General features: G+C 37.4%; 1 protein-coding gene across 1 annotated transcript in view; it reads left to right on the top strand.

Moving 5' to 3' along the window:
* The window catches only part of LOC114101485 (collectrin), a 36668-nt gene extending 32740 nt beyond the window's left edge, over positions 1–3928 (top strand). Inside the window, exon 6 of the mRNA XM_071606991.1 lies at positions 3772–3928. Coding sequence (XP_071463092.1) covers positions 3772–3928 — 157 coding nt within the window. The remainder of the gene's footprint in view (positions 1–3771) is intronic.
* The last annotated feature ends 23244 nt before the right edge of the window (positions 3929–27172 follow it).

Here is a 27172-nt window from a genome sequence, read left to right as displayed (position 1 = left end):
GACTATAGAATGTCAATTGCTTTCACTTTCTAGGGGATCTGGAAAGGGCTAATACTCCTGTCCACAGGAGGAGGGGCTAAATGTTCTATTTTTTCAGTGAGTGATTTAACTTGGCTGAAGGACCCTCTCATCATACTGAAATCTAGTGTACCCTAACCTGTGGTGATCATCGATTGCTAGTGTTTAGAATGGCTAGTGAAGTATCTTCATCTGGAATATGGGAAAACACAGCAGCCTATTTATTCCTAGGTTTCTGGGACTGCAACCTCATCTCCTTTTTTTTTTTTTATTTGTCTATTTTCTTTTTTTATTATTTCTTTTTTTATTGGTTGTTCAAAACATTACAAAGCTCTTGACATATCATATTTCATACATTATATTCAAGTTGGTTATGAACTCCCAATTTTACCCCAAATACAGATTGCAGAATCACATCGGTTACACATCCACATTTTTACATAATGCCCTATTGGTAACTGTTGTATTCTGCTACCTTTCCTATCAACCTCATCTTCTAACCAGCATTGACCCAAAGGTTTTACAAATTAATGTTTAATATCCAATGATTCCAATTTAGTGATTGTCTATAGTGTCACTTGTAGCATTTGATGGTGGAATACATAATGGCTAAATACTTTCAAATGATGACATTGGAATGCTACTTTCCTTTATGAACTTCAACTATTTGAAATAATTTAGCAAATCATCAGTGAATTCTGGTAAAACCCACTCTAATTCCTAATCTAATGTAGGAAAATGCATATTTTCTGCCACCCATTAAAAATATGAGACAAAAAATTTCATATGCCCTTCCTTCCTCTGTTTTTTTCCCTTCCCTTCCTCTCTCCCTTCCTCCCTTTTTTACTTATTTGTCTATGTGTGTATGTGTGTGTGGTGGATCCCATTCAAGATCTACGTTGGACTAATGTTTGAGTAACTTTGCCTGAAGCGTTAGTCCATGCAAAATCCATCCATTCATTTGTCTGACCACCCATCTATCATCTATCCATCCATCCACTAATTTGTTATAGCCAACCAGCTATTGATCTACATCCATTGATCCATTATTCACTGAGTTGAGTTCCTATGCTGGGTTGAGTCCAGGTCAATTGTTTTAAATTTGGATTTTTCTTTTGAGTTCCTCATTATGAAATTCAGGTCAAAAATTGAGAACGGAGTTGGGTATGGTGGTGCATGCTTCTAATGATACTAGTGACTTGGGAGACTCAGGCAGGTGGATCACAAGTTTGAGATCAGATTCACCAATTTAGTGAGGCACTAAGCAATATAGTGAGACCATGTCTCAAAACAACAACAAAAATAAAATAAACAAAAATTTGAAAACAAAAAGGACTGAGGATGTAGCTCAGTGGTAAAGTGCCCCTGGTTTCAAGTCCCAGGACCAAAAAAAGAAAAAATCGAGAATGGGTGGTGCATGAATACAAAAAAAAAAAAAAAAAAAACCAACATGTATCTGGAATCATCTTTATCATATCTGAAGGCACTTGTCAGTTTGTCTAATTGTTGGTGGAGTTCATCAGATTTCCTCTTTGGCAAAATAGAAGTGTCTTTTTTGTAATTAATACATTATTTGTGGAGCTGATATTTTGAGACCATGTGAATATCCTGTTCCCCAATAATCTCTTACTAGTATCTATTGATGAGCTCCATTGGAATCAATTATTACTGCAGTTGTGGTTTTCTATTCCTATTACCCTTTCTATATTATTTGGCATTCTTCTGTAAAGAAGAGCTTTCTCAGCACTTTAATGATTCCCCCCAAGCCCCAGGGAATGGAGTGGGGACCCTGCCAGCCAAAACATTCCCCCCTTCCTAGCCCCCATCTCTTCTAGCCTCTCCCCTTCCCTGGTGGAGGGAGGGAGCATGAAGCTCTCACCCTTCGTGCCCCCTTGCTTGCATCTGTATATAGTGTGAGCCGCAAGTAGCCCTTCTCCTTCCCTTGCCCTTCCTCAATGTAGTGGCCTTAGATATCCCGTTTGTTAATAAAGACAAATTCAACCAGCTCCCACCAAAGAGAGAGAGAGAGAGAGAGAGAGAGAGAGAGAGAGAGAGAGAGAGAAACTTTCTCTTTTCTCTACTATTTTCTTTTTGGTGGTAATTAAACCAGGGCCTAGCACATGCTAGGCAAGTACTCTACCACTGAGCTATACTCGCAGCCCTGCTTTTAAATTTTATTTCGAGACAGGGTCTCACTAAATTGCCCAAGTTGGCATTGCACTTGGGATCCTCCTGCTTCAGCCTCCTGAGTTGCTGGGATTACAGGCTTAAACTCCTCCATTGTATTCTTTAAAGCAAATAAGAGCCAGGTGCAGTGGTGCATGCCTTTAATCCCAGCGACTCGGGAGGGTGAGGCAGGAGAATCACAAGTTCAAAGGCAGCCTCAGCAACTTAGCCAGGCCCTGAGCAACTCAGTGAGATCTTGTCTCTAATAAAATACAAAAAATGGGGCTGGGAATGTGGCTCAGTGGCTAAGTGCCCCTGGGTTCAATTCCTAGTACAAAAAAAAAAAAAGTATGACTAACAGGAACTTCCATCTGAGTCATCATCAGTTCATCTTCACTACCTCTTCACCTGTCAGAGACTCATCACGGTCCCACAGTAGTGGGAGTCCACTCTGATCACCACAGGAATGTACAACATTCTAGATGAAGGATCATTTCAGATCTGCCTCTTTGGAGGTCCATAGATTCTTGGTACAAGAGAACCTTTGGCAAGTCTGAGAATCTCATGCCTAACATCATGCCTCCAGGATTCCACCACAGAGTAGTGTCCCAAAATCCAACCTGTGATGAGCCCTCAGGGAAACCCCTCTCCCTCTGGTTGCCTATAGGCACCAACCTCTCATCTTTCCCTTGCCCCATAATATTGAACATAATTGGCTCAGTTTGTTAGTCTTTCATAAGAGACAGGAAAAACTTTTGAATTTGAGGCCATAGCTTTCCATACTCCAAGGAAACATGAAGGATCTGGTTACCACTTAGGTTGGGGTAGCAGGGTCTACAAAGACTCAGAGTATGAGAAACTAAAAAGTTTATCCTGTCATGTAGAAGTTTTTGGAATGATTTGGACTTTCAGCTGTGAGTTATAATGTAATTAGGAGAATGTTCTGGGTCCAAAAATCCTGACTTACAAATTAAGACAGCTACTTTGTGATTAGTAGAGACAACCAATGATATCTGCAATTTACAACAATTACTTTCTACAAAATAATGTGAACTTTATTTCCAATATGGTATTTCAATTTGATTTTCCGTCAACATTTGCAAACCATTAATTTGTCAAATCCTATGAGAACAATTTATTGATTTTTTTAAATTCATTTTTTACTAAGTTCTCGTAGAGCTCAATTTTTCGACTTGCCAATGTACCATACATTTTCCTCACATTTCTTCATGCAGTTTTTGTGAATATACATGTATATATGTATATGCATGCACTATATTTATTCATATATATATATATATATTCATTTATATAGGTATTTGTATACATTTATTTTAGTTTTCTAAATAAGACTACTTCTTCCTATAAATATGTATATATTATCCATACAAAGTCTTATCTACATAGTGTCTTTTCACCTCACCAGCTCTTTATGGTCTTCAAAATTATTTGAAAGTATATAATATTGATCATTTCATCTTTTAAAGGCTCCTGTGCCCCGTTCTCTCCTCCATATTTGTACCAAAGACCATACTCAGCCATATTTTCTCCTTCTAGATTCCACTGATTCTTTTTATATGCTTTTAGGAAGAACAAAGGACCATCTGAAGTGGATGATGCAGAAGAGAAATGTGAAAACACCATCACAATTGAAAATGGCATCCCCTGCGATCCCCTGGACTTGAAGGGAGGGCACATTAATGATGTTTTTGTGACAGAGGATGAACGGCTCACCCCTCTCTGAAGGGTTGCTGTTCTGCTTCCTCAAGAAACTTAACACTTGTTTCTTTGTGACTGCTAAGCATCTTAAAATATCAAGGGCAGATTATATATTTTTATTTTGCCATTCTTCTTTTGTAAGAAATTTTGAATGTATTTGAAAGTGAAAGGTAATCAATTTTACCCATGAAGACTACTGAAATCATAGGTGGCAACTACTCAAAATATTTTTCTGACAATACAGTGTGTAGGTGTAGTCATTTGGTATTGTAGTTATTGATTTAAGAATTTCTAGAAGTAAAGTCAGAAATACTTATATGTGTATGTGTATATATATATATATATGTATGTGTGTGTGTGTGTATATATATATATATATATATATATATATATATATATATATATATATATATATTTCACACTTCAAAAACCTGAGGAAAATTAATTTTACAGTGGATAATACCTGTAACATGGTATATCAATCACTGAAAACGGATCCTTTTTTAATATTGTTTATAACACTCTGTATATGACTAAGCAAAAGTAAAAAGCAATTATTATAAACAGAATGGATAAAAATGGGAATATTGATTCACAGGATAGAAATTTTCCTGTTATACCAACAGGATATATTGCTTATCTAGTTTCTGAGTATCAGTCTCTAATAGAAGAGTTTTATTTGTTGACTATTTCTACAATATGTAAAAATTCAGTCTATGCTAATTTAATAAAGCACTAATCACCTCTTTATGATTGTGTGACTGTGGTCTGTGATTTATTTTCACACTGTGGATTACAGTCTTAATTTTTATGAGTTCTGTTTAATGTGATCTTCAACCTTAGAAATGATTTATTTTTGTTCTCTGTGTCCTTGTTTGAGGACACCTTTAGCTTTAAAACTTTATTTTGATTTAAATTTACCTTTTAATTGATACATAAAGACATAAAATTGTACATATTTATGTGGTACCATGTAATGTTTCAATATATGTATATATTGCATAATGTTTAAATCAGGCCAAAATAGCTATCTTCTCAAACACTTATCATTCTTTATGGTGAAAACATTGAAAGTCTTTTCTCTTAGCTTTTTGAAAAATACATTATAATTATCTGTAGTCACTTTAATGTGCAATAACAGCACACCAGAACTTCTTACTCCTATCCAACTATAACTTAGTGTACCCCTTGACCAACCTCTCCTCATCCTTCCTTTCCCATACTCAGGCTCTGGTAATCATCATTCTATGCTCAGCTTCCTGGAGATTGGCTTTTTTAAAAAAAAATTTTTAGATGTTGATGGGACTTTATTTTTTTAATATTTATTTTTCAGTTTTCGGTGGACACACAACATCTTTATTTTATTTTTTATATGTGGTGCTGAGGATCGAACCCAGTGCCCTGCGCATGCCAGGCGAGCGCGTTACCACTTGAGCCACATCCCCAGCCCGATGGGCCTTTATTTTATTCATTTATTTTTATGTGGTGCTGAGAATCAAACCCACTGCCTCACACATGCTAAGCAAGCGCTCTACCACTGAGCCACAACCCCAGCCCTGGAAATTAGCTTTTTAGATTCTACATATGAGTGAGATCATGTGGAACTTATCTTTCTGTACCTGGCTTATTTCACTTCATAGATGATCTCCAGTTTCATTCATGATGTCACAAATGACAGGAATCCATTCTTTTTATGGCTGAGTAGTATTCTATTGTATACATATATATTGATTTCTTTCTGTTCGTCAGTTGATGGACACTTAGGTTGTTTCCATTTCTTGGCTATTGTGAATAGTGCTGCAATGAACATGGGAGTGCAAATGTGTCTTCAAAATACTGATTTCATTTCCTTGGAATATAGACTTGATTCTGCTTCTGGATAGGCCCAAAAATCATTCTAAATTCTAATAATGATTATGGAAATAAAATTTGCTATGTATTCTGCCACTGTCACCCATAGTCAAGGCTATAGCAAGTCCCTCTATCTCACCTCTCTGCCTACATCTTCAAGTCCAGTAGATATGGATTTGAAGATGAGTAGGTTTATTGGGGAGTTCTCTCAGGAGATACATCTGTAGGAAGTGAGGAAGACATCTCTGGTGTTCACACCTTCATGTAATCCCCTCCCCCGAGTGCATATCAAACCTATGACTTGCTTCTAATGAATGGAATATAGCAAAAGTGATGAGATGTTACACTTGTATTTGTTGCCCTCTGAAAGGTCACAGTAAATAAACAGAAAAACAATATATCTAAGGTATTAAAATTTCATAGGAGAGTTATTAGGAAAAAGATCTAAATATGTCTCAATTATGAAAAGGCTTGAGGAAAACTGATTCCAGGTATGTTTCTTGTTTTGAAGGCTTGGGATGAATCCATTTTAATCATTAGATCATTTCTTCACTGTTTATTCTGGTGGAGAGGGGATTTTTTTTTCTACTGGCAAATGTCTGCTTTACTAAACATCCTTGTTGGGGAGGATTTTTATGCTAGTAGAGATGTGCTATAACCTCTATAATCAATAAACAGCAAAGTAGAGCTTATGTCTCCTGCCTACTGCCTTTAACAAACACTCTGAGTAATTAGAGAGTAGTCAATCATCAACCACACTTCTCATTTTTAATTTAATGATCATGTAATGGGCCGTGATGGAACACATTATGAGGTGATATGTACTGTTGTAAAGCAAGTGGAAATACAGCTGTCATTTCACTCTCCAAATCCATAGCAAAATCTGTTTGATGAAAGTAGAAAGACAGAACATCTGAAAACCAAGTCAGTATAGAATGAGTTAGCTGAGATTGTGATACCTGGACTTGTTTCATAGAAGAAATGTAAATGGCATATAACTTGTTTTTCTTTCTGTATAGTTTCATCATCCATGTTTTCCACAAGAACTAACCAATACAAGACACCATAACATTAAAGAAAGTAGTGGGCTTGTGAAGTATCTCAGTGGTAGAGTGCTTGCCTAGCATGTGTGAGGCCCTAGGTTCCATTTCCAACAATACAAAACTGATCAGAATTCAGATGTGAATATCATCATGTGAAATGTGCACATTTATCATCATTCCTGGATAAGGAACAAGAAATAGGAGAAAATACAGGCTAAGAATAAAAAAGAAACTCAAAGTTTCAAAAATTCCCAGATTTTGTTTCAAATTTATGAGGCCCCTTAAATATAATATTTTCTCATTTTACATTTCATAAATTCACATATATCATTACTTCATTCACACAAGCAAACACATAATAGTCTTTTTTCCTTCTTTCTTAGTTTCCTTCCCTTTCTCTTCCTTTTTCCCTTCCTTAAGAATTTATTGAATTCCCAACACTCATACTAAAGATATCATACTAAATTCAGGAAATATAAGCAGGTAAAGGTCTGAAAACTGTTAAAGGATATTGACTCTGGTTAATTAAAAATAAGTCTAAAGCCACACACCTATAGTCCCAGCTACTTGGGAGGTTGAGGCAGGAGGATAACTTGAGCCCATGGATTTGAGACCAACCTGGACAACATAGACCCTATTTACAAAAAAAAGAAAAAAAGAAAGAAAGAAAAAGGTCTGTATTTGATTTCACTACCATCAACTTGCTGCTCAACTCTTTACACTCTGACTTCCATTCCACACTGTGAGGAAACTTCTCCCTCAAAGGTCATTGTGAATTGTGATTATCAAGGTCACAGCTTTTTGGTCCTCATCCTCCTAAATGTCTTTGAAGCATTTTACAGTGTAGGGAACTTGTCATCCTCTTGACACATTCTCCTTTCTTGGATTCTTTAATATGGCATTATCCTTTTCCTCCTTCACCTTTTTATGACCATTCTGAAAGAAGTCAGAGAACAAGTTGAAAGAAAGAAACAGGTGAAAATTATTTGAGTGACATTGTGTAAAGTGTAGTTGAGTTCTTAGTAGTGAAAGAAAAAAGAAAATTGCATCTTGTGCACAACGAAAGCAATAGAAAGAATACTTAAAGTTAATGTTCTCTCTGTTGGCCACAAATAGCTTGTTTGCTATCCAGAGAAGCTTTGCAGTAAGAGAGAAAAAGTGTGCAAGTAATCATTGCATATTAAAGGATGGTTGCTTCACATAGTGGTGGATAGTACCAGTGCCAGAGGAACATAATCACAGTCCTTTATCTGCAACTCCCAAATCCAAAAACCCCTTAAAACTATTTGGCTGCAACACCTGACCTGAATAGATATAATGCTATGGTTTTCATTGATTACACTTTATGATCTTTATTTGTTGTACTTAATGAAACCATCACATTAATGAACATAGAAATATTCAAATATTTAGTGATAGGATGCCTCCCTAGATCCCACTGGAAGCAAATTAATCTATGCACAGCATTACCTGCGTTGCCTAAATTCTGTCACCACTTTTGACTAACTGGGTGGCTCTAGGAAAGCAGAGTTTCATGAAAATGGAGAGAAAGCAATCAGTTAAAACACTTGTCCCAAATTTGATATGAACATACTATCTTTACAAAGGACCTAATACTTGCTATATATGCCCAATGGGTTGTTGCTAGAATGAAATAATAAAAAAGAGCAAAATTAGTAAACAAAAATGTGTGCTGTGAAATTTTATTTATTTATTTATAAAATTTTTTTAGTTGTTGATGGACCTTTATTCTATTCTTTTATTTATTTGTGGTGCTGAGAATTGAACCCAGTGCCTCACACATGTGAGGCAAACGCTCTACCACTGAGCCACAACCCCAGCCCCAAATTTTATTTATTAAAATAGATATTGAAAAGATTTAATTTAAATGAAATATTTTACTATATGAATACATATTCATATGTATGATGGCTGAATCTCAGAAGTAAGGTAACCCATCACCTAGAAAGACCCAACCATATAAATCTGGTAGGAAAATAGTGTGAGGGAACGTGGATAAAGTATCTATTTGAATTTTCAATACAAAGAAATGAAACCCAAACACTACAAAACTCTGCTGGTATAGTTGCAGAGAAAAAACTGGAGAGGGTGAGTGACAGACAGAAGGTAATTATTCCAGAATTAACTTTTATCTAATCAGGTAATGATGATCATGTTTTTAAATGGTTACTATTTTGATTTTACTCTGACAGTTGTTGAACAACTTGGCTTTTATTGAAAAATTGGCTTCCCAACCAATTCATAACATTGAGAATATTATCTGAAGGATGTACAAAGTGTTTCATTAAATTAACTAGTCAATATGGTAGAATGTTGCATTTGGTCAAACTCTAATGACAATGACACTTAGTGTCTCTTATATTGGGTATTGATGTCTCTGACTTGTCTGCCAGCTATGTGGAGTTCAGTCATCTGTTCTATTTCTTCATTACTTTCAGTTCTCACAAGCAAGGACTCAAAGGTCCCTAGAAAAGAAAGAGCTATAAACTATCAGTGGAACAGTTCATTCATATGATAAACATTTTGGCTTTCATTTAGGATAATTCTAGATGATCTAACTTGCTCTTAAGAACTAAAGAAAACTTCAATGAATATATGTAAGACTAAAATCTGCTGACTCAAAAGTGGCAGAAGTTTGTTATTGTTAATATCTTTGCTAACATTCCAAGATTGAGACTTGTTTTAAATTCTCATCACATTATGTTTGCTTGCTAGATTATCATCTATACAGCTATAATGGAGGAACACCAAAGTTTATATCAGTAATATAATGACTTCAGAAAGTAATGCTTTGACAAGCACATTCCAAAGGATCAGCAAATAAAATGCCACTTATGAAACCTCCTTGAGAATTATATCAGAGTTTTATGGGGGGCTGAGGAATTGAAGGTGTTATGAAGGGCTAGAAATCTGTATACTTGGCAGTTTTCTCAGTTTCAAAGTTCTTTCTTTTTCTGTGTTGAGAATCCAAATAGATACTCATCTATGTATTCCCTTCTACCACCTCTCTGACTGATCTCTGTATCTTTCCAGATGGCAAGGTTATCTTCTAAGATTAGTCATTGTGTATAAGAATATTTATCCATATATTAAGATATTATCCCTTAATAAATTATTTTTCATTATTTTATGGATTCAAGTTGAGCAGTTTCACTATCATTTTTTTATTTTATAAAAACTTGATCCATCATTCTTATTTAATCATTTTTGCTGCTTTTTGTTATTTATTTCATTCAATTCACACAATGGCCTTTGTGTAGATAAGTTGAGTATTACTAATTCTACCTAATAAAAGAAGAATGGAAGTTAAGCTGTTGATTGCAATATCAGTTTGTGTGTGTGTGTGTGTGTGTGTGTGTGGTGCTGGGGATCGAACCCAGGGCTTTGTGCATGTGAGGCAAGCACTCTACCAAGTGAGCTACATCCCCAGCCCAATTGCAATATCTTGGCTGGAATCATACACATTTGAAAGTGTTCATAGCTTGTATTGGAGACTTCATAGTGACTGCTTTATTTTTGTTTCAGTTTTAATTATTATTCAACCTTTAGCTTATTCCCATTTAAAGAATACTTTATCCTAAATTCCTCTTTCCAGAGTAACTTGAACATATTATCTTTGCTATGCCAGGTGTGTGCTCCATGGAGGACAAGAACCGATTAGGATGTCTGAAATACATGACTGAATATTTTGCAGGTGATTGCCAGGATGATTCTTGGTGCAAACCAAACACAGAATGCATGGGCAGTGGCATAGAGAGAAACTGGAATTTTTTAGGTAATTTGAGTGTATTTCACAACTGAAACATTTAAAAATAAGGATTTTATGTTTTTGCTTTAGAATTTATATTAGCACTGTGAATAAGCATTTGTTGGTAATTCCTGTTCAATTATCTCACTGAAGTAATTTGCTCTTTATATTTTTCTTGTGAGTAATGCAGGGCACATTTCAGAGGCTCCTGGTAAAACTACATCCAGAACAGTCTCCTCATCCTTCTAGTATTGAGACAAATCAAGGGGAAGAAATCCCTGATATATCCTGTTAAAACAAAAAATCAAACTATATTATTCCTTTACTCAAACCTCTTCATGCTTAACTATTTCTCCCAGAGTAGAAGTGAATGTCTACATGGTGACAAGTCTCCACACAATCTACTTGCAGTCCCTGTAAAATGCCCTCCACACTATATTTATTATAAAAATGGTCATTCAGGAAGAAAAATTGGACCAATAGTATAATGAACACCCATTATATTGCCTACCTTGATCTAACTATTCATAACTGACCTGATAAAAGGCTGAGAGAGATGGAGTCCTGGGAAGGATGGGAGTGAAAGGAGAGAGGACCCCTTCCCCATGGTTCCATTAAAGATATAATGGGAATGGTCTTGGCTGTACTCCTCAGAGAACTGGAGGTTCTTACAGAGGGAGTGGGAGTGGTGTAGGGAAGAGGGGAGAGGCCACAGCTGGTCTGCAGTCGGGGATCATTCCTGGAGTAACATTTGAGTGTGGTCCTGGCCATACATGTCCTCCCCCGTGGTCAGGGCCATATCAAACCCTCCTTGCCAAGGAAAAGTCCTATGGAACCCCTCAGACATGCAGATTATACAGCCCCCTTCATTAGTTTAATTCATTGTTTAGAACTGTTAAGCAATTCTCCTTAGCACTAAACATGAGCTTGTATTGTCTGCTCCATCCATTTTCTCTTGCTCCTTTCTGGCAATAGATAGAGTGGTCCAGGTAATATCTTCTATGCATTGACATCAGCTAAATTTAAGGAAAAAGTACTCTGTCACATTCATCTGTCATTAAAAATTATAATTATTTTCTTCCTCAACCATTATACTAGTTTTTCTGAACATTTACCACATTCCATGGAAAGAGCCCAGGGATTGCACTAGAAAACACACTGATGGGTTAAACCCCAGTTCTCTTACTGGGTGACACAAACTAATTACCAATCTTGCTGAGTATTTGACAAGTAACAAATTCCAAATCATAAATATGGTTGTGAGCACTCAGGGAGTTAACATATGTTGGTACCTAGCACCACATAGTAAATACTTTTAAGTGGTAGTTCTCCTTCCTGTGTTGTTCTGATCTGGGCCAATTATCTGTTTTATTTATTTTTTTCCTGCTTCTACTTGTTATTGAGACCACTGCATATATACACACATATACATCTAAACGTGATTAGGTACTTTGTGCTTGAATCCTTTGGTAGGTTTGCTTCTGAGGGTAGGTGATTTACTATTATTCTTGACCTTGATTGAGATAAAGGGAAGTAGGGCTGGGGATGTACCTCAGTTGGTAGAGTGTTTGCCTTGCATGCACAAGGCTCTGTGTTCAATCTCCAACACCACACACATACACACACACACACACACACACACGAAGATATGGGGAAGTGGCATTATTCACACGTTAGTTCTTAGAGCAATGCAGTCATAGCACTAGGTAGATCAAAGTTCCTCAACATTGGGATTTGACATTTGAGGCCAAATAATTTTGGGGGGGTAAGGTACCAGGGATTGAACTCAGGGGCACTCAAACACTGAGCCACATCCCTAATCCTATTTTGTATTTTTATTTAGAGACAGAGTCTCACTGAGTTGCGTAGCACCTCACTTTTTGCTGAGGCTAGCTTTTGTTTTTGTTTTGATTACTTTTTTTTTTTTTTGGTAGTTGTGTATGGACAGCATGCCTTTATTTTATTTGTTTATTTTTATGCAGTGCTAAGAATTAAACCCAGTGCCTCACACATGCTAGACAAGCACTCTGTCACTGAGCTACAGCCCCAGTCCCTGAGACTGGCTTTGAACTTGCAATCCTCCTGTCTCAGCCTCCTGAGCTGCTGAGATTACAAGCATGCACCACAGCGCCCAGTGAGGCCAAATAATTCTTGGCTGTAGGGAGTGTCATGTGCCTTGTATAATGTTTAGCAGCATCCCTGGGCTCTACCAACTAGATGTGGTAGCACGCTCCTCCAGTTGTTGACAGACACATAGGCTGATGCCATAACTTGGCTAGGAATATTCACGGGAAGGGATAGTTCCTTTTTTCTATGTTGTTATTTCTGGATGTGATGGCTGAAACTGATGCATCCATCTTGTGACAATGTAAGGAACTTCCATCAGAGCAGAAATCAACAAGATGAGGATGGCACAATAGAAAGATGTAAAGAAACAGGATATTTAATATCACAAAGCCACTATATGAACTCTTGATTTAAAATACCATGATCTTTTATTTATGTGAATTAATAGGTTTTCCTTGTTGTTTAAGCCAGTTGAGTGTTTTCTTACTTGCAACTCTAAAGCATCCTAACCAAATCAATAATTTGGAAAGAACTTGGTGAGGTTACTTAGATATTATCAGTCATCAATAGTCATTTTGTAAGTTCATGATTCTATGGGTTGACAATTTTGTCTGGGATCACCTGAGAAGTTCTATAGGTCTTATAATTTTACTCATGTATCTAGTCAGTGTCCAGAGAGGCTGGGGGCTAGATGGCCTAGGATGGCCTCACTTTGGTTGTTTCATCTCTGTTCCAGTGGCCTGGTGTGTCACACTCAAGGAGTTTAGCTCAGGCTTGTTCACTTGGTAGCTATGCTGGGTAGAGGTCAGAGAGAAAGGGACAATTAATATGAATGGACACTTTTTGAGGCCTAGATTTACAACTGACATACCATCAGGTTTTGCTGCATTCTTTTGGCTAAAGCAGATTTGACAGAGGGAAAACAGACTATACCTCTTTTTGGGTGGGTGGGGTCAGGGGGTACCGGGGATTGAACTCAGGGGCACTCAACCACTGAGCCACATCCCCAGTCCTATTTTGTACTTTATTTAGAGACGGGGTCTCACTGAGTTGCTTAGCACCTTGCCTTTGCTGAGGCTGGCTTTGAACTCTTGATCCTCCTGCCTCAGCCTCCCAAACCACTGGGATCACAGGCATGTGCTACTACACCAGGAAGACTACACCTCTTGATGGGAAAGACTGCAAAGTCATGGCATAAAAGATGTGGGTGGAGGGAGGAGTGAAGAAATAGTTTTGCAATCTAATACATATACTTTATAATAAATACTTATAAAGCCCTCTCTCTAATTAGTTGAGCATCATGAAAATACATAGGGTAAAATATGGGCACCTCCACTTGTTAACTGGGCTTGAGCTCTTTAGTTAACCTCTTTAATTCTTCATTTATACTCCTATTAAATGGAAATTATAATAGTTCCTTATTCATAGGGTGACTGTGAGAATTCAAGAAGATAAATAATGTTGTAAAGTGCTTCACAGAGTACCTGACATTTAAATGTTAACCATCATATATAACTTACAAAGAAAAGCCTGTACTCTCTAGTTAATGCCCTAGAATTCTCACTCTCCTTTGCTCTCTCCTCCCTTCTTTGTTAAAAAAAAAAAAAAAGCTTAGTTTCTTATCCATTCTGTGACTGGCTCCACCCATAACTCATTACTACTAGTAGGGAGCTGGTTCACAGATTCTCCATATATGTCCCAGGTTTTGTGACCCCAGTGGAGCTCTCCAGGGTGCTGGATTGTGGATACCTAATGCTCTCTGATGAGTAAATTGGGGCCTCACCTAATACATTGCCTAGTCCTGGGCCTTATTACCTCTGGATTTTGATTACCAGCAGCTTTTGCCTTAGAAGAGTTCCAGGAATGAGATCCAAAATGAGTAATAGCTGCAGAGTTTTGCCCTGTCTCACTGTTTCCCATTTTTCCAAGAAGAATATTATTTTTAGGCATAAATTCAGATTAACAAAAGTATCTCCAGAATGCCCCCTGCTCCCAAACATTATGAATCATTCAGAAACACCTTAGGGATATAATCCCTGAAATTTTTAAATTCATATTGAATTTGTGTAGAACTGGATTTATGGATTTATTGAACAAATAATCCAGTTCCCAAAGATGATCAGAGCTGCTCAGTGACCTGTAATTTATTCCTACTTATCAGCTAATTTTAGGGAGATTTCAGTGTTAATAAATGAAAAGGAAAAAAGCTTTGGTGAATACTGACTTCTAAATCCAGTGAAAAGCCTAGCAGAAGAAGACATTCACTCTGAGGGTTCTGTCATATTTTCAAATTTCAAGTTACTTAATTACTTCATCTTTTTAGATGTTTGGAGGCTGTGTTTGCTTTTCAACATTTGTTGAAATATTGAGAATCATTAAGATATAAAAATGACATTTTGTACCTTGATGGCATTACTCAAATTCCAAGGCAATAAGGCCCTAATTCCTTTCTGAATGGAATCCAAGTTAATATTATTAGGACATTACCATATTCTGACTGTCCCCAGAAAAAACAGAATGCTGCCCTAGAACTTATTTTGTATAATTTCTGGGCAATGAACATATTTCTTATCCAAAGAAGATTCCTGATGAGATTTGAAGATAAACTGCCATTCTAGTAAATACTCTAGAATTCTCACTCTCCTTTGCTCTTTGATGATAATGAATAGTAAGGCTCTTGCCCAACTTACGTTCTAGATTTTTTTTGTATTCATGGTGACATTACACTTCCTGTATTATTTTTTTTAAATTTTTTTGTACTTGTAGATGGACAGAACGCCTTTATTTTATTTGTTTATCTTTATGTGGTACCAAGGATGGAACCGAGTGCCTTACGCGTGCTAGGCAAGCACTCTGCCACTGAGCCCCAGCCCCAGCCCCACTTCCTGTATTATTAAAAGTCAAAAAAACTTTTATTTTAAATATGGTAAACTGAGGCCCCAGATAAGTTTTTATAATTCCAACTGCGCAGTATTAATGTGGGCATGAGATTGAGGCCCTTATCCACTAATTTTTTTTATTATCAGACTGGTCTTCTCCTCCTTGAAGTTCAGATATTAGGCACCTGAAGATTTACAAAGTGATTTATCTGGTACCTGTCTTTATGATTTGAGATAGGAGGTGATTCTATAATCTCGTATACTTTCCCTCACATTTCTCCAATTTGCTTTGGTTCTGAAGAGAGAGAACAAAGGATTCTGTAATCAAATAAACATTAGCATTCTTGGTCATGGTACCAGTCTTACAGGATAATCTAGAAGAAAACTTCAGAGCCCCAATTACATTCCCCTTCTCTGGTACTACAGACCAGACCAACAGGTTTCATTCTGAGCCTTACCCTGGTTCTTCTAGTTTTCCAGAGGTCTGATGTCTTCAAGGAAAATGACATCCACAGTCTTGAAGCTTATTATCCTTCCATCACTACTGATGCTAATATATTCTTATCTGGGATAGTGTGTGTCAGAGACAGCACAAACGGAAAAGAGAATTCTATACATTGTAGAGTCATTATCATATCCTCTAGCCATGACATTCTGTCTTTATAATACCATTTCTCCTCCGCCCCCTTTCTCTCAATTTTAAGAATATTATTTTTGTGATATACTAAACTATGACATGAAAGTATCTTGACTATATTTTTGGGTTCTCACCATATTAATCAAATCTTCTATTTGGAATTGCTCACTCAATCATCAGTTATGGATCAAATATGTTACATATAAAGCTGGGGTGACATATTATCCCTTGGAACACAGAAATGGAGCCTTAAAGAATCAGTATTCTGGGTCATACCTGCCAGAGAATCCCAAAGGTCTTGTGATTCATAAGGTTACCTTATGTTTCTATAATTGATATTAGCTAATTTATTCTGAAATAAGCACACCCATTTCAGTACCAGATATACTGTTGACAGGTGTGCCACTTGTGAAACGTGCAGGTCATAATGATCTCATCTTAGTTCTCCTGATACATTGTCACTGTAGAGATGAGTACATCCAACATGGTTGCTAGTGCTGCTTTCCAGCTTAGCCAGATTCTGACCTTTTCATATTCTATGGTTACTTGCCTATATCATCTTTGCTTAAGTTAGTGATTGGCTGTGAGGCCACATTTAAGGAATACCAGCTCCTCAAGCCGTGGTATGAACTCTTTATCATTTTTTTTATTGAGACATAATATTTGTACATCTTTATGGGGTACATTATAGATAATACTAAATACATATATGTAGTATAATAATCAAATCAGGGTAATAAGCATTTCCATCTCTTCAAAAATTAACATCTTTGTATTGGGAATTTCATATTCTTCTTTTCTAGTCAATTTGAAATATATATTGTTTTAACCAATAATTACCCTTCTGTGCTTAAGAAGAAACAGAAGTAATTTCTTCACTCAGTTTTGGTACCCCTTATTGAACTTCTTTTGGTCCTCCCCATCCCATTCATCACAGTCTATAATGACTACTATTCTATTCTGTTCTTCTATAGGATTGACCTACTAGTTTCCATAAATGAATGAGAACATGTGATCTTTGTTCTTCTGTATCTGGCTTATTTCACTTAACATAGTGACCTCCATAGTATGGACTCTTGGTGGCATTCTGATCTCTTTAATTCAGAGCACCACCAGCTTATAGAATAAATTAACAATGTCATGATTACCAGCTCCATGTTTTGCTAGCTGAGTTTAAAGATTAGTATAGCTCCCAAATCTTAATCTAGAATACTTATTTTATAATTATATAAAATATATTTTATGTTCATATTACAATAAAAATATATATTTATATTAATATTCTAGAATACTATTCTTTTATGTAGCATTTCATTTTGATATTTCTATTAAAAGAATATCCTCCATATCATCATCTAAGGATTCTGATAACCACAGATTAGAGAAAAGGGATGCTACTTTATGGCCACAGATGGGACAGCACTGGGAAGGAGTGATGAATCAATGTAGTATTAAAGTTAAAAAGTAGGTGAATCAATTTAATAATGCATTTAAAATATGTTATTAATGAAATCAATTAGAAGAAATTCCATTGCTATTACTTCATTGCTTGACACCCCAGTTTCACAGTCTTCGGTGAGCTTTGGCATCATGGCAGTTGTGACATAAAGATGGTTCATCTCATACAATGCCAGGTATCCTCATTTCTCTTGCTGCCTAAAACACTGATGTAGAATATCTGGGTCAGGGAAAGACTGATCAGTGTTCAACATTACCTTTGCTACTTAGTAGTTAATGGCATGACCTTGCAAGAAGTAGCTTTATGGAGGTGAACTTCATTTTCCTTATTCATAAAAAGGTGGTAATGATATTTTTCTTTTTCTTTTTTTTTTTGGGGGGGGTACCAAGAATTGGACCCAGGGGTGCTTAACCACTGAACCACATCTCCAGCCCTTTTAAAATATTTTATTTAGAGACAGGATCTAGCTGAGTTGCTTAGTGCCTTGCTAAGTTGCTGAGGCTGCCTTTGAACTTGTGATCCTCCTGCCTCAGCCTCCGAGCCACTGGGATTACAGACGTGCACCCCATGCCCCAGCAATAACATCTTTCTTGACAGGATCATTTGATGGGTTGAGAGACTTAACACATTTAAAGCATCTAGCCCAATGTCTGGTTTATAGTAATCATGCTATTTTTCTCCCACATCTTCTACCATATTAACTTGAATCATAGCTTCCAAATCTCACCTTGTATAGAAAAATTCTTACCCTTCTTTTTTCAGTTGATACTATTCTCTATTCATTGATTCTGTGCATGGACCTACAAGAATAAAATATGCTGCATTAAAAATGAATTATGTGGGTACTGGGGCTGTAGCTCAGTGGTACAGTGCCTGACTCGCATGTGTGAAGCACTGTGTTTGATCCCCAGCACCACATAAAAATAAATAAATAAAGATATTGTGTCCATCTACAACTAAAAAAAAAATTTTAATGAATTATGGCCGGGTGTGGTGGTGCATGCCTATAATCCCAGCAGTTTATGAGGCTGAGACAGGAGGATCACAAGTTCAAAGCCAGCCTCAGCAAGAATGAGGCACTAAGCAACTCAGTGAAACCCTGTCACTAAATAAAATACAAAATAGGGCTGGGGATGTTGGCTAGTGGTTGAGTGCCCCAAGTTCAATCCCTGGTACCAACCAACCAACAAACAAACAAACAAAAAACTAAAAAAAAAATGAATTATGGGGCCTGGGGTTGTGACTCAGTAGTAGAGCGCTCGTCTAGCATGCGCAAGGCCCTGGGTTCGATCCTCAGCACTACATAAAAATAAATAAATAAAATAAAGGTATTGGTAGAATGCCTGCCTAGCATTCAAAAGGCCCTGGGTTCAATCACCAGCACCACCAAAAAAAAAAAAAAGAATAATGCATGCTGGGGCTAGGGCTCAGCGTTTGCCTAGCATGTGTGAGGCATTAGGTTTGATCCTCAGTACCACATAAAAATAAATAAATAAAATAAAGGTATTGTGTTCATCTACAACAATAACATATTTTAAAAATACAATCCAGGGCTGGGGTGGTGGCTCAGTGGCAGAATGCTTGCCTAGCATGTGTGAGGCACTGGGTTCCATCCTCAGCACCACATAAAAATAAACAAATAAAATAAAGATATTGTGTCCATCTACAACTGAAACTATTTTTTTTAAAAAAAAATGAACTCTGCTACGTACACAGTAAACAAAATCTTCTTTTTCCCCCTTAGTACTGAGTTCATATACAATGTCTTCATTCAATTAATATTTATCAGGTGCCAGCCACTTTTCTAAGCAGCCAGGGATATGGCAATGAGCAAAAGAGAGGGAAAAAAATCTTTGAAATTTTGGAGTTGATATTCTAGTGAGGAAAGCAGACAAATAAAAATAAATTAGTACAATGTAATTACGTGCGAAGGGTAGCAGATGATATCAAGTACCATGATGGAGGTTGTCTAACAGTGCCAATATATGTGTATGTGGGGATGGGGAGGGATCAATAATTATAAGGTGATTAGATACCTTGATCCATTAAAAAAAGAGAATCATAATATTGAAGAAATTCTGAATTGATAGATTGGCAAAAGGCAAACAGAGTTTAATAAAATTAGGAAATTATAATATTTATCAATATTACTAGGATCATCCTTGGAAATTAGTACAACTGTTTCCATCTGGGTATTGTTCCATTAACTCTCTGTGAGATCTCCTTTTTCAGGTTGATAGACTCTGAATGAATACAGAGGTTGGGGATTATGCTTGGCCAAGACCTACTTATGACCCAACTAGACAGATCCCTTAGAAGATGAGCAGGGAGGGATAAAATGAGGTTTCCAATGATATAAGTCTGCTACACCTCAAGATGACAACAACTGTTGAACATTTTCTGCTGGATCAGAAAGCGTGACTCTTATACTTAGTTCATAAACTGAGGTAGAAGCCAAAAAGAACAAAGGCTTATTCTAAGATATATAGAACCAATTAGGAAGCATTGCAAAATGTAAAATTCTTCAGTCACCTTCAAATTCTAGGTGAGAGATAGGATCTTCACATAGAAAACTTTAAAATGAGTCTTCCAATGCTTTGAATTCCCACTAATATTGCAGCCTTAACCCAAATTGGGTCTAAATCCCTTTACATTGACTACTTTTCATGCTTGCTGCCTTTCCTGAACCTACAACTTCCATCAACTCAATCACTCTGTGCTTCTGAGACACTTCTACTTTGCTATAAATTAGGAAAAATATGTGATAATCTGGCCAACCTTTTTTTTTTTTGATATGAGGGGCTTGAACCCAGGGACACTTACTTAACCAGTGAGCTACATCCTCAGGCCTTTTTATTTATTTATTTATTTATTTACATTTTGAGACAATGTCCCTCTAAGTTGCTTAGGGCCTCACTAACTTGCTAAGGCTGGCTTTGAACTTGCAATCTTCCTGCCTCAGCCTCCTGAGCTTCTGGGAATATATAGGCATGCACCACCACACCCATCTCTGGCCAACTTCTTAAAACTCAGTGTGACTTCTGTAGGATAGTTTGTTTCAATAACTTTTTTTCTTATTTGCATATCTCATTTCTCTCTTCAGATCTGAACTAAGTAATAATTTTCAGCACACCATGAATCCTGAAGAAGTAAGATCTTTTCTTCTTGGTCTTAGCTGAAAATATATATTGGACTAACCATCTTCAGCTAACAATTTTCAAATATATACCTCCATCCCTTACCTCTCTGCCAAACTCCAGATATCCAGTTGCCTTCCCAACATCTTCACTTGACTTTCTAACGAATATCACATACTCTAATGAACTCCTAGTCTTCTTTCCATAGCTATTTTACCATGTAAATTGATGTCAACTTCATTCCTTCAAGTTGTTCAATCCACAGGAGGATTCAAGTTGGAAAATCAAAAATGCTGGAGTGATCCTTCATTCTCACTTTCTTTCATAGCCTGCTTCCAACTCACCAGCAATTCCGGTTAGCTTTACTTACAAAATGTATTCAAAATCCAACCACAGGGGGAGATTCAAGATGGCGGCCTAGAGGAAGGCTGCATTCCTACTTGCTCGGTGGCTTGGGATTCAAACAGCGGGAATACTGCTTCTCAACGAGGTGGGTGAAAGAGGGATTTCACTAAAAATCCAATATTAGCCAGAGTGTCTTAGAGACTCTGAAATGGGGGTACTTTAAACAAAGAAGAAAGAGGCCATTGGAGCCTAGCCGGTTGTGGCAGCAACAGCAGTAGCAGCGCTGGTTGGCCCCAGGGGAAGGGAGAACACACAGAGCACAATGGACAGATTTGGTACAGAAAAACTTGAGATCAGAAAAGCAGCCTGAACTTAGCTGATCCAGAGGCTGCACTGTGCACTGGTGTTTGAAAAGCGCCCTGTGTTTCCCAACTGGTGCGGAGAGCTGAGGCGGAGCCATCTCCAGGTGGCCACGCTGCTGCAGCTGCGGCAGGAGTCCAGGGATCTCAGCAAACACTGCCACCCGGTCCCGGTGAGCGCCTGCTGTGGGGCTTAGGGTGGACCTAACAGAACGGTAGCAAAACGGGCACAGGGAAGATTTTACACAGGAGGATTCAAGTTGGAAAAGCAAAAGGGAGCCAACTCGCTGCTCCTTTGAGACTGGCGGCTGAGGAGCAGCTGAAGCAGGTGGGGAATCTGGGCAGGAGAGTGTCCATACTCTGAGGGACTAAGCCCAGGAAGGCTGTGTTCGTGGGCTGCAGAGTGTATGGAGGATTGGCTCTCCTGCCCCCATGAATAGAATTTTGGGGAGGCTTCTGAGATCCAGATTCCCCACCGAGAGCCGGGCCCTAGGGGGGGATTTAATCTCCCTAGAGCAGACACCACACACCCAAACCCCCGAGGCCTGATTAGACCTAAGCACCAGCTGCCAGAACTCCCCCTTATGGAACTCTGCAACACCAATCTGGTCTCTGCAAAGACTCCAACTGTCAGTACTTCCCATTCCATCCTATCTCATTCTGGTGAGAGGGGATTCTGGGGCTTACTTTAACCATCTTCAGTCTTAGGCCCCTCTAACTGGCAGCTGGGAGAGCAACACCAAATGAGGAAGGAGTTAACAACCCCCAGCTTCTGCTCTCGTTCTCAGTACATAGCTCAGGAAGAAATGGAAAGCTGGGTGTGATAGCTCACACCTGTAATCCCAGTGACTTGGGGAGCTGAGGCTGGAGGATTACAACTTCAAGGCCAGCCTAAGAGACTTAGAGAGACCCTGTCTTAAAATAAATGAATACATACATACATACATACATACATACATACATACATAGTACTGGGCTATGGCTCAGTTGGTTAAGCACCCCTGGATTCAATCCCCAGTACAGGGTCGGGGGAAAAAAGAAGAAATGAAAAGAAGGGACAGCTGGGCATAGACAGTGACTGTTCATTCTCATTGACTATTTTGACCATTTAATTAAGAATCTTTTTCCTGTGTGTATGTACGTGCACTTGCTATGCTGATTGGTTCATGGACATATATACATATGCATATTGGGGGATTTTTTCCCCTCATTTTTAGCCTTTTGAAAATATAGTTCATTTTCCTTGCCTTGACTTTTAAAGGTTAGGATTTTTGGTTTGTGTGTTTTGGTTTTGTTTTGTATTGTTTTCATTTATTTCTCTCATTTCTCTTTTTCTTTTATTCTCCTGCTAGCAGCCAAATTCCATTATTCTCTATTTTTCTCTCCCTTTGTTTCTTCTCCTTCCTTATAACCATCATCTGCTATATCTCTTCTGCATTTTCTCTGTTTGCTTTTTGAAATTGTAGAATCTTTTACTACCTTCCTATCACATCTTCTTTTCTCTTAACTGTATTTTTACTATCTTTTAGAACTTATTGGTTTTTATAATTCCTGCTCCCACCGTTGGTAATGTTGCAATTATTCCTGCTATGGATAACATAGTTGACACCTATTGTTTGCTTCAATGCCAGACCTACTTTATGTTTACTTATCATTTTTGCTGTTGGTAATTGCTGACCCCACCATTTCTTTTCTTTTCTTTTTTTTTTTTTTGTGGTAATTAACATTGTAGATATCACAGTGGGGACTAGGTATTTATTTTAATACTGTTTATTGTTGTGTTGGTTGATGCTATGATTTGTTTACCCCTTTTTTGTGAGGTGCTGGGACATATAGGGACACTACAAGTTCACAGGACAGAGACTTTGTTGCACACCTTGCTCCACCTGCAAATTAATGACACTCAATCTTCAGCTATACTTCAGTACAAAGAATAGAAGATCAATAGAGAACTAGAGATCAGTAGAGAAAAGGGATCAAGGTAAAGAGGGAGAGGGAGTGGTAAAGAGTGACACTAGCCAAATTATATTGTTATACTGTGTGCATACATAAATATATAACAACAAATCCCATCATTATGTACAACTTTAATGCACCAATAAACGGGGGAAAAACAAACTAATGACTAGACCCCAAGTAGAAACAGCTAGGGATGGGCTACCAGGTCCCACCTATGGACATGCATTGCTACAGCAAAAACAGAATTAACACCAAAGCAGTGGATACCAAAACCTACAAGGGGCTCTCAGTTAAGATCACTCTAGGACACTTTGGCAAGTGAAGACTGCCCTAAAAAGGCCCACAAATAAAAGTGGAAGAGAAGTCCCTCTTAACAGATGTATAAAACCCAACAGAGAAATACAGGAAATATGAAAAAACAAGCCAACATGCCACTACCTAAAGTTCATAATTCACCAGCAACTGACCCCAAAGATATTGAAATGAGTGATATATCAGATAAAGAATTCAAAAGAGTCATTATAAAAATGACCAATGATTTCTAAGAGAACACTAAAAAACAACTGAATGAATTAAGGAAGTCAGTACAGGATATGAATGAGAAATTCAATAAGGAGATAAAATGTTGAAAAAGAACCAAACAGAAATCTTAGAAATGAAGGACACAATAAATCAAATAAAATGTTAAGTTGATAGTCTCTCTAACGGAGCCAATCATGCTGAAGATAGAATCACAGAGCTAGAAGACAAAGTAGCCAACCTTGAACATTCAGACAGCATTAAAGAAAAGAAAATAAGTAACCGTGATCAGAATATACAAGAACTCTGGGACAACATTAAGAGACTAAGTTTAAGAATTACTGGAATTGAGGATGGTTGTGAGATGCAGGCTAATGGAATAGATAACCTCTTCACATAAATAAAAACAGAAAATTTTCCAAACCTTCAGAGTGAGATGAACATCCAGATAAAGTAGACATTCAGAACTTCAAATAGACAAGATCAAAAAAGAACCTCTCATCGGGCACAGTGGTGCACGTCTGTAATAACAGCAGCTTGAGAGGCTGATGCAGGAGGATTGCAAGTCTAAAGCCAGCATCAGCAACTTAGCAAGGCACTAAGCAACTCAGTGAGCTCTTGTCTCTAAACAAAATACAAAAAAGGGCTAGGAATGTAGCTCAGTGGTTAGGTGCCCCTGGGTTCAATTCCCAGTAGCCCCCCCCCCAAAAAAAAAAAATAAAACCTCTCCATGACACATTATAATTAAAATGCCCAATTATACAAAACAAGGACAGAATTTTTAAAGCCTAAAAAGAAAAATGTAAGTTTATATTTAGAGGAAAGCCAATCAGAATCACTTCTGCTTTTCTTAGCACAAACTTTAAAAATCAGGAGGGCTTGGAATGATGTATTCCAAGTTCTGAAAAAAAAAAAAAGAAAACTATCAACCAAGACCGCTATATCCAGCAAAGCTATTTTTCAAAATCAAAAAGATTCATGCCTACTAAACTAACACTACAGAACTTACTTAAAGAAATACTTCACAAAGAAGAAATAAAAAAGAAACCCCAGAGCTCATGAATGAACAAATCTCATTTGAAGAATAGCTAAGTAAATGAAAAACAGAACCAAATTAAACATTATAAATAAATCAAAATGGCAGAAATTAATAAACATCTCTATATAATAATGTGAGTATAAGTGGCCTCAATTAATCAATTAAAAGACATAGGCTGGCAGAATGGTTTAAAAAACAAGACCCAACTTGATGCTGTTTGCAAGAGACACACCTTATGGGCAAAGACAGAGACTGAAAGTGAAAGGATGGAAATTATGCAAATGGAGAAAAAAAAGCAAGAGTAGCTACTCTGATATCTGTCAAAGCAGACTGTAAAACAAAATTAATCAGAAGAGACAAAGACGGTCAAAAACTATGCAACTCCTAGAAGAAAACATAGGGTCAATACTCCAGCATATAGGCACGGGCAACAACTTTCTCAATAGGACCCCTAAAGCTCAGGAAATAATGCCAAAAGTTAATAAATGTGATGGCATCAAATTGAAAAGCTTCTTCATGGCAAAGGAAACAATTAGGAATGTGAAAAGAACCTACAGAGTGGGAGGAAAATCTTTGCTAGCTATTCTTCTGACAGAGGATTAATATCTGGAATATTATGTAAAGAACTCAAAAACTTTATACCTAAAAAAATCAAATTGCCCAATTAATAAGTAGGCAAATGAGACTTTCCAAAAGAGGAAATACAAATGGCCAACAAATATATAATAAAATATTCAACATCATTAGAGGTTAGGAAAATGCAAATCCAAATACATTGAGATTTCATCCCACATCATTCAGAATGGCAGTCATCAAGAATACAGTTAATAATAAATGTTGGAGGTGGGCACGGTGGTGCATGCCTATAATTCCAGCATCTTGGGAGGCTAAGGCAGGAGGATTGCGAGTTCAAAGTCAGCCTTAGCAACTTAGTGAGGCCCTAAGCAACTCATTGAGACCCTGTCTCTAAATAAAATAGAAAAAAGGATTGGGGATGTGGCTCAGTGGTTGAGTGTCCCTGAGTTCAATCCCTGGTACCAAAATAAATAGATAGATAAATGTTGGAGAGGATGTGAAGAAAAAGGAACACTTTTACACTGTTGGTGGGATTGTAAATTAGTACAACCACTATGGAAATCAGTAGTGATTTCCTGAAAAGACTAGGCATGGAACCACCATATGACCCAGCTGTACCATTCCTCAGCATTATCCTAAAGAATTAAAGTCATCGTCCAGGCATGGTGGCACATGCATGTAATCCTAGCAGCTCAAGAGGCTAAGCAAGAGGATCAAGAGTTCAAAACCAGCCTCAACAACTTAGCAAGGCCCTTTCAACTTGGTGAGAACTTGTCTCAAAGTTAAAAAATAAAATAAAGCTGGAGCTGTGGCTCAGTGGTTAAGCACCCTTGGTACAAAAAAAAAAAATGGAATTAAAGGCATCATGCTAAAGTGGTACATGCATACCCATATTTATAACAGCACAATTCACAATAGTCAAACTATGGAACCAGCCTATGTGTCTATTGATGGATGGATGAATAGATAAAGAAAATGTGGTATGTACACACAATGGAGTTATATTCAGCCATAAAGAAAAATTAAATTATGTCATTTGCAGGGAAATGAATGGATTTAGAGATCATTATATTTAAGTGAAATAAGTAAAACTCAGAAAGTCAAGGGTTGTGTATTCTATCTCATATGCAGAAGCTAGAGAGGTAAAAGGAAAAGAGAGGTGGGGGAGGATCTCAAGAAAACCAAAGTGAGATCAGCAGAGGAAAGGGACCAGGGGATGGGATGTGGGAAGGAGGGGGAAAGTGCTAGAGAGAGATACTGGCCAAATTGTATTACTATATCTTGTGCATATACATATATGTAATGATAAGTCCCATGATTATGTACAAATATATAATACACCAATTTAAAAATTTAGGAGACAAAATGAAACAAAGCAAAACCTCAAAAAACATAGTTCAACCACATTGTATCAACTCCACTGCTGCTACGAATCCACTATCAGATGCCCCATGGGTTATTGCAGCAGTAGTTCCTCACTGGTCTCTCTGCCCAGAGAAATCACTCTGGCTGCTGTATGGAGAACACACTACATTTGGGCCAAATTGATTCCTCTTAAATATAAATAAGACCATGTCACTCCTTTGCTTGAACTCTGCTATGGATCCCATTTCATTTAGAATGAAGTCTC

Source organism: Marmota flaviventris, chromosome Y, assembly GCF_047511675.1.
Source record: "Marmota flaviventris isolate mMarFla1 chromosome Y, mMarFla1.hap1, whole genome shotgun sequence".
Lineage (NCBI taxonomy): Eukaryota > Metazoa > Chordata > Mammalia > Rodentia > Sciuridae > Marmota > Marmota flaviventris.
This window is presented reverse-complemented; position numbering and strand designations above follow the sequence as displayed.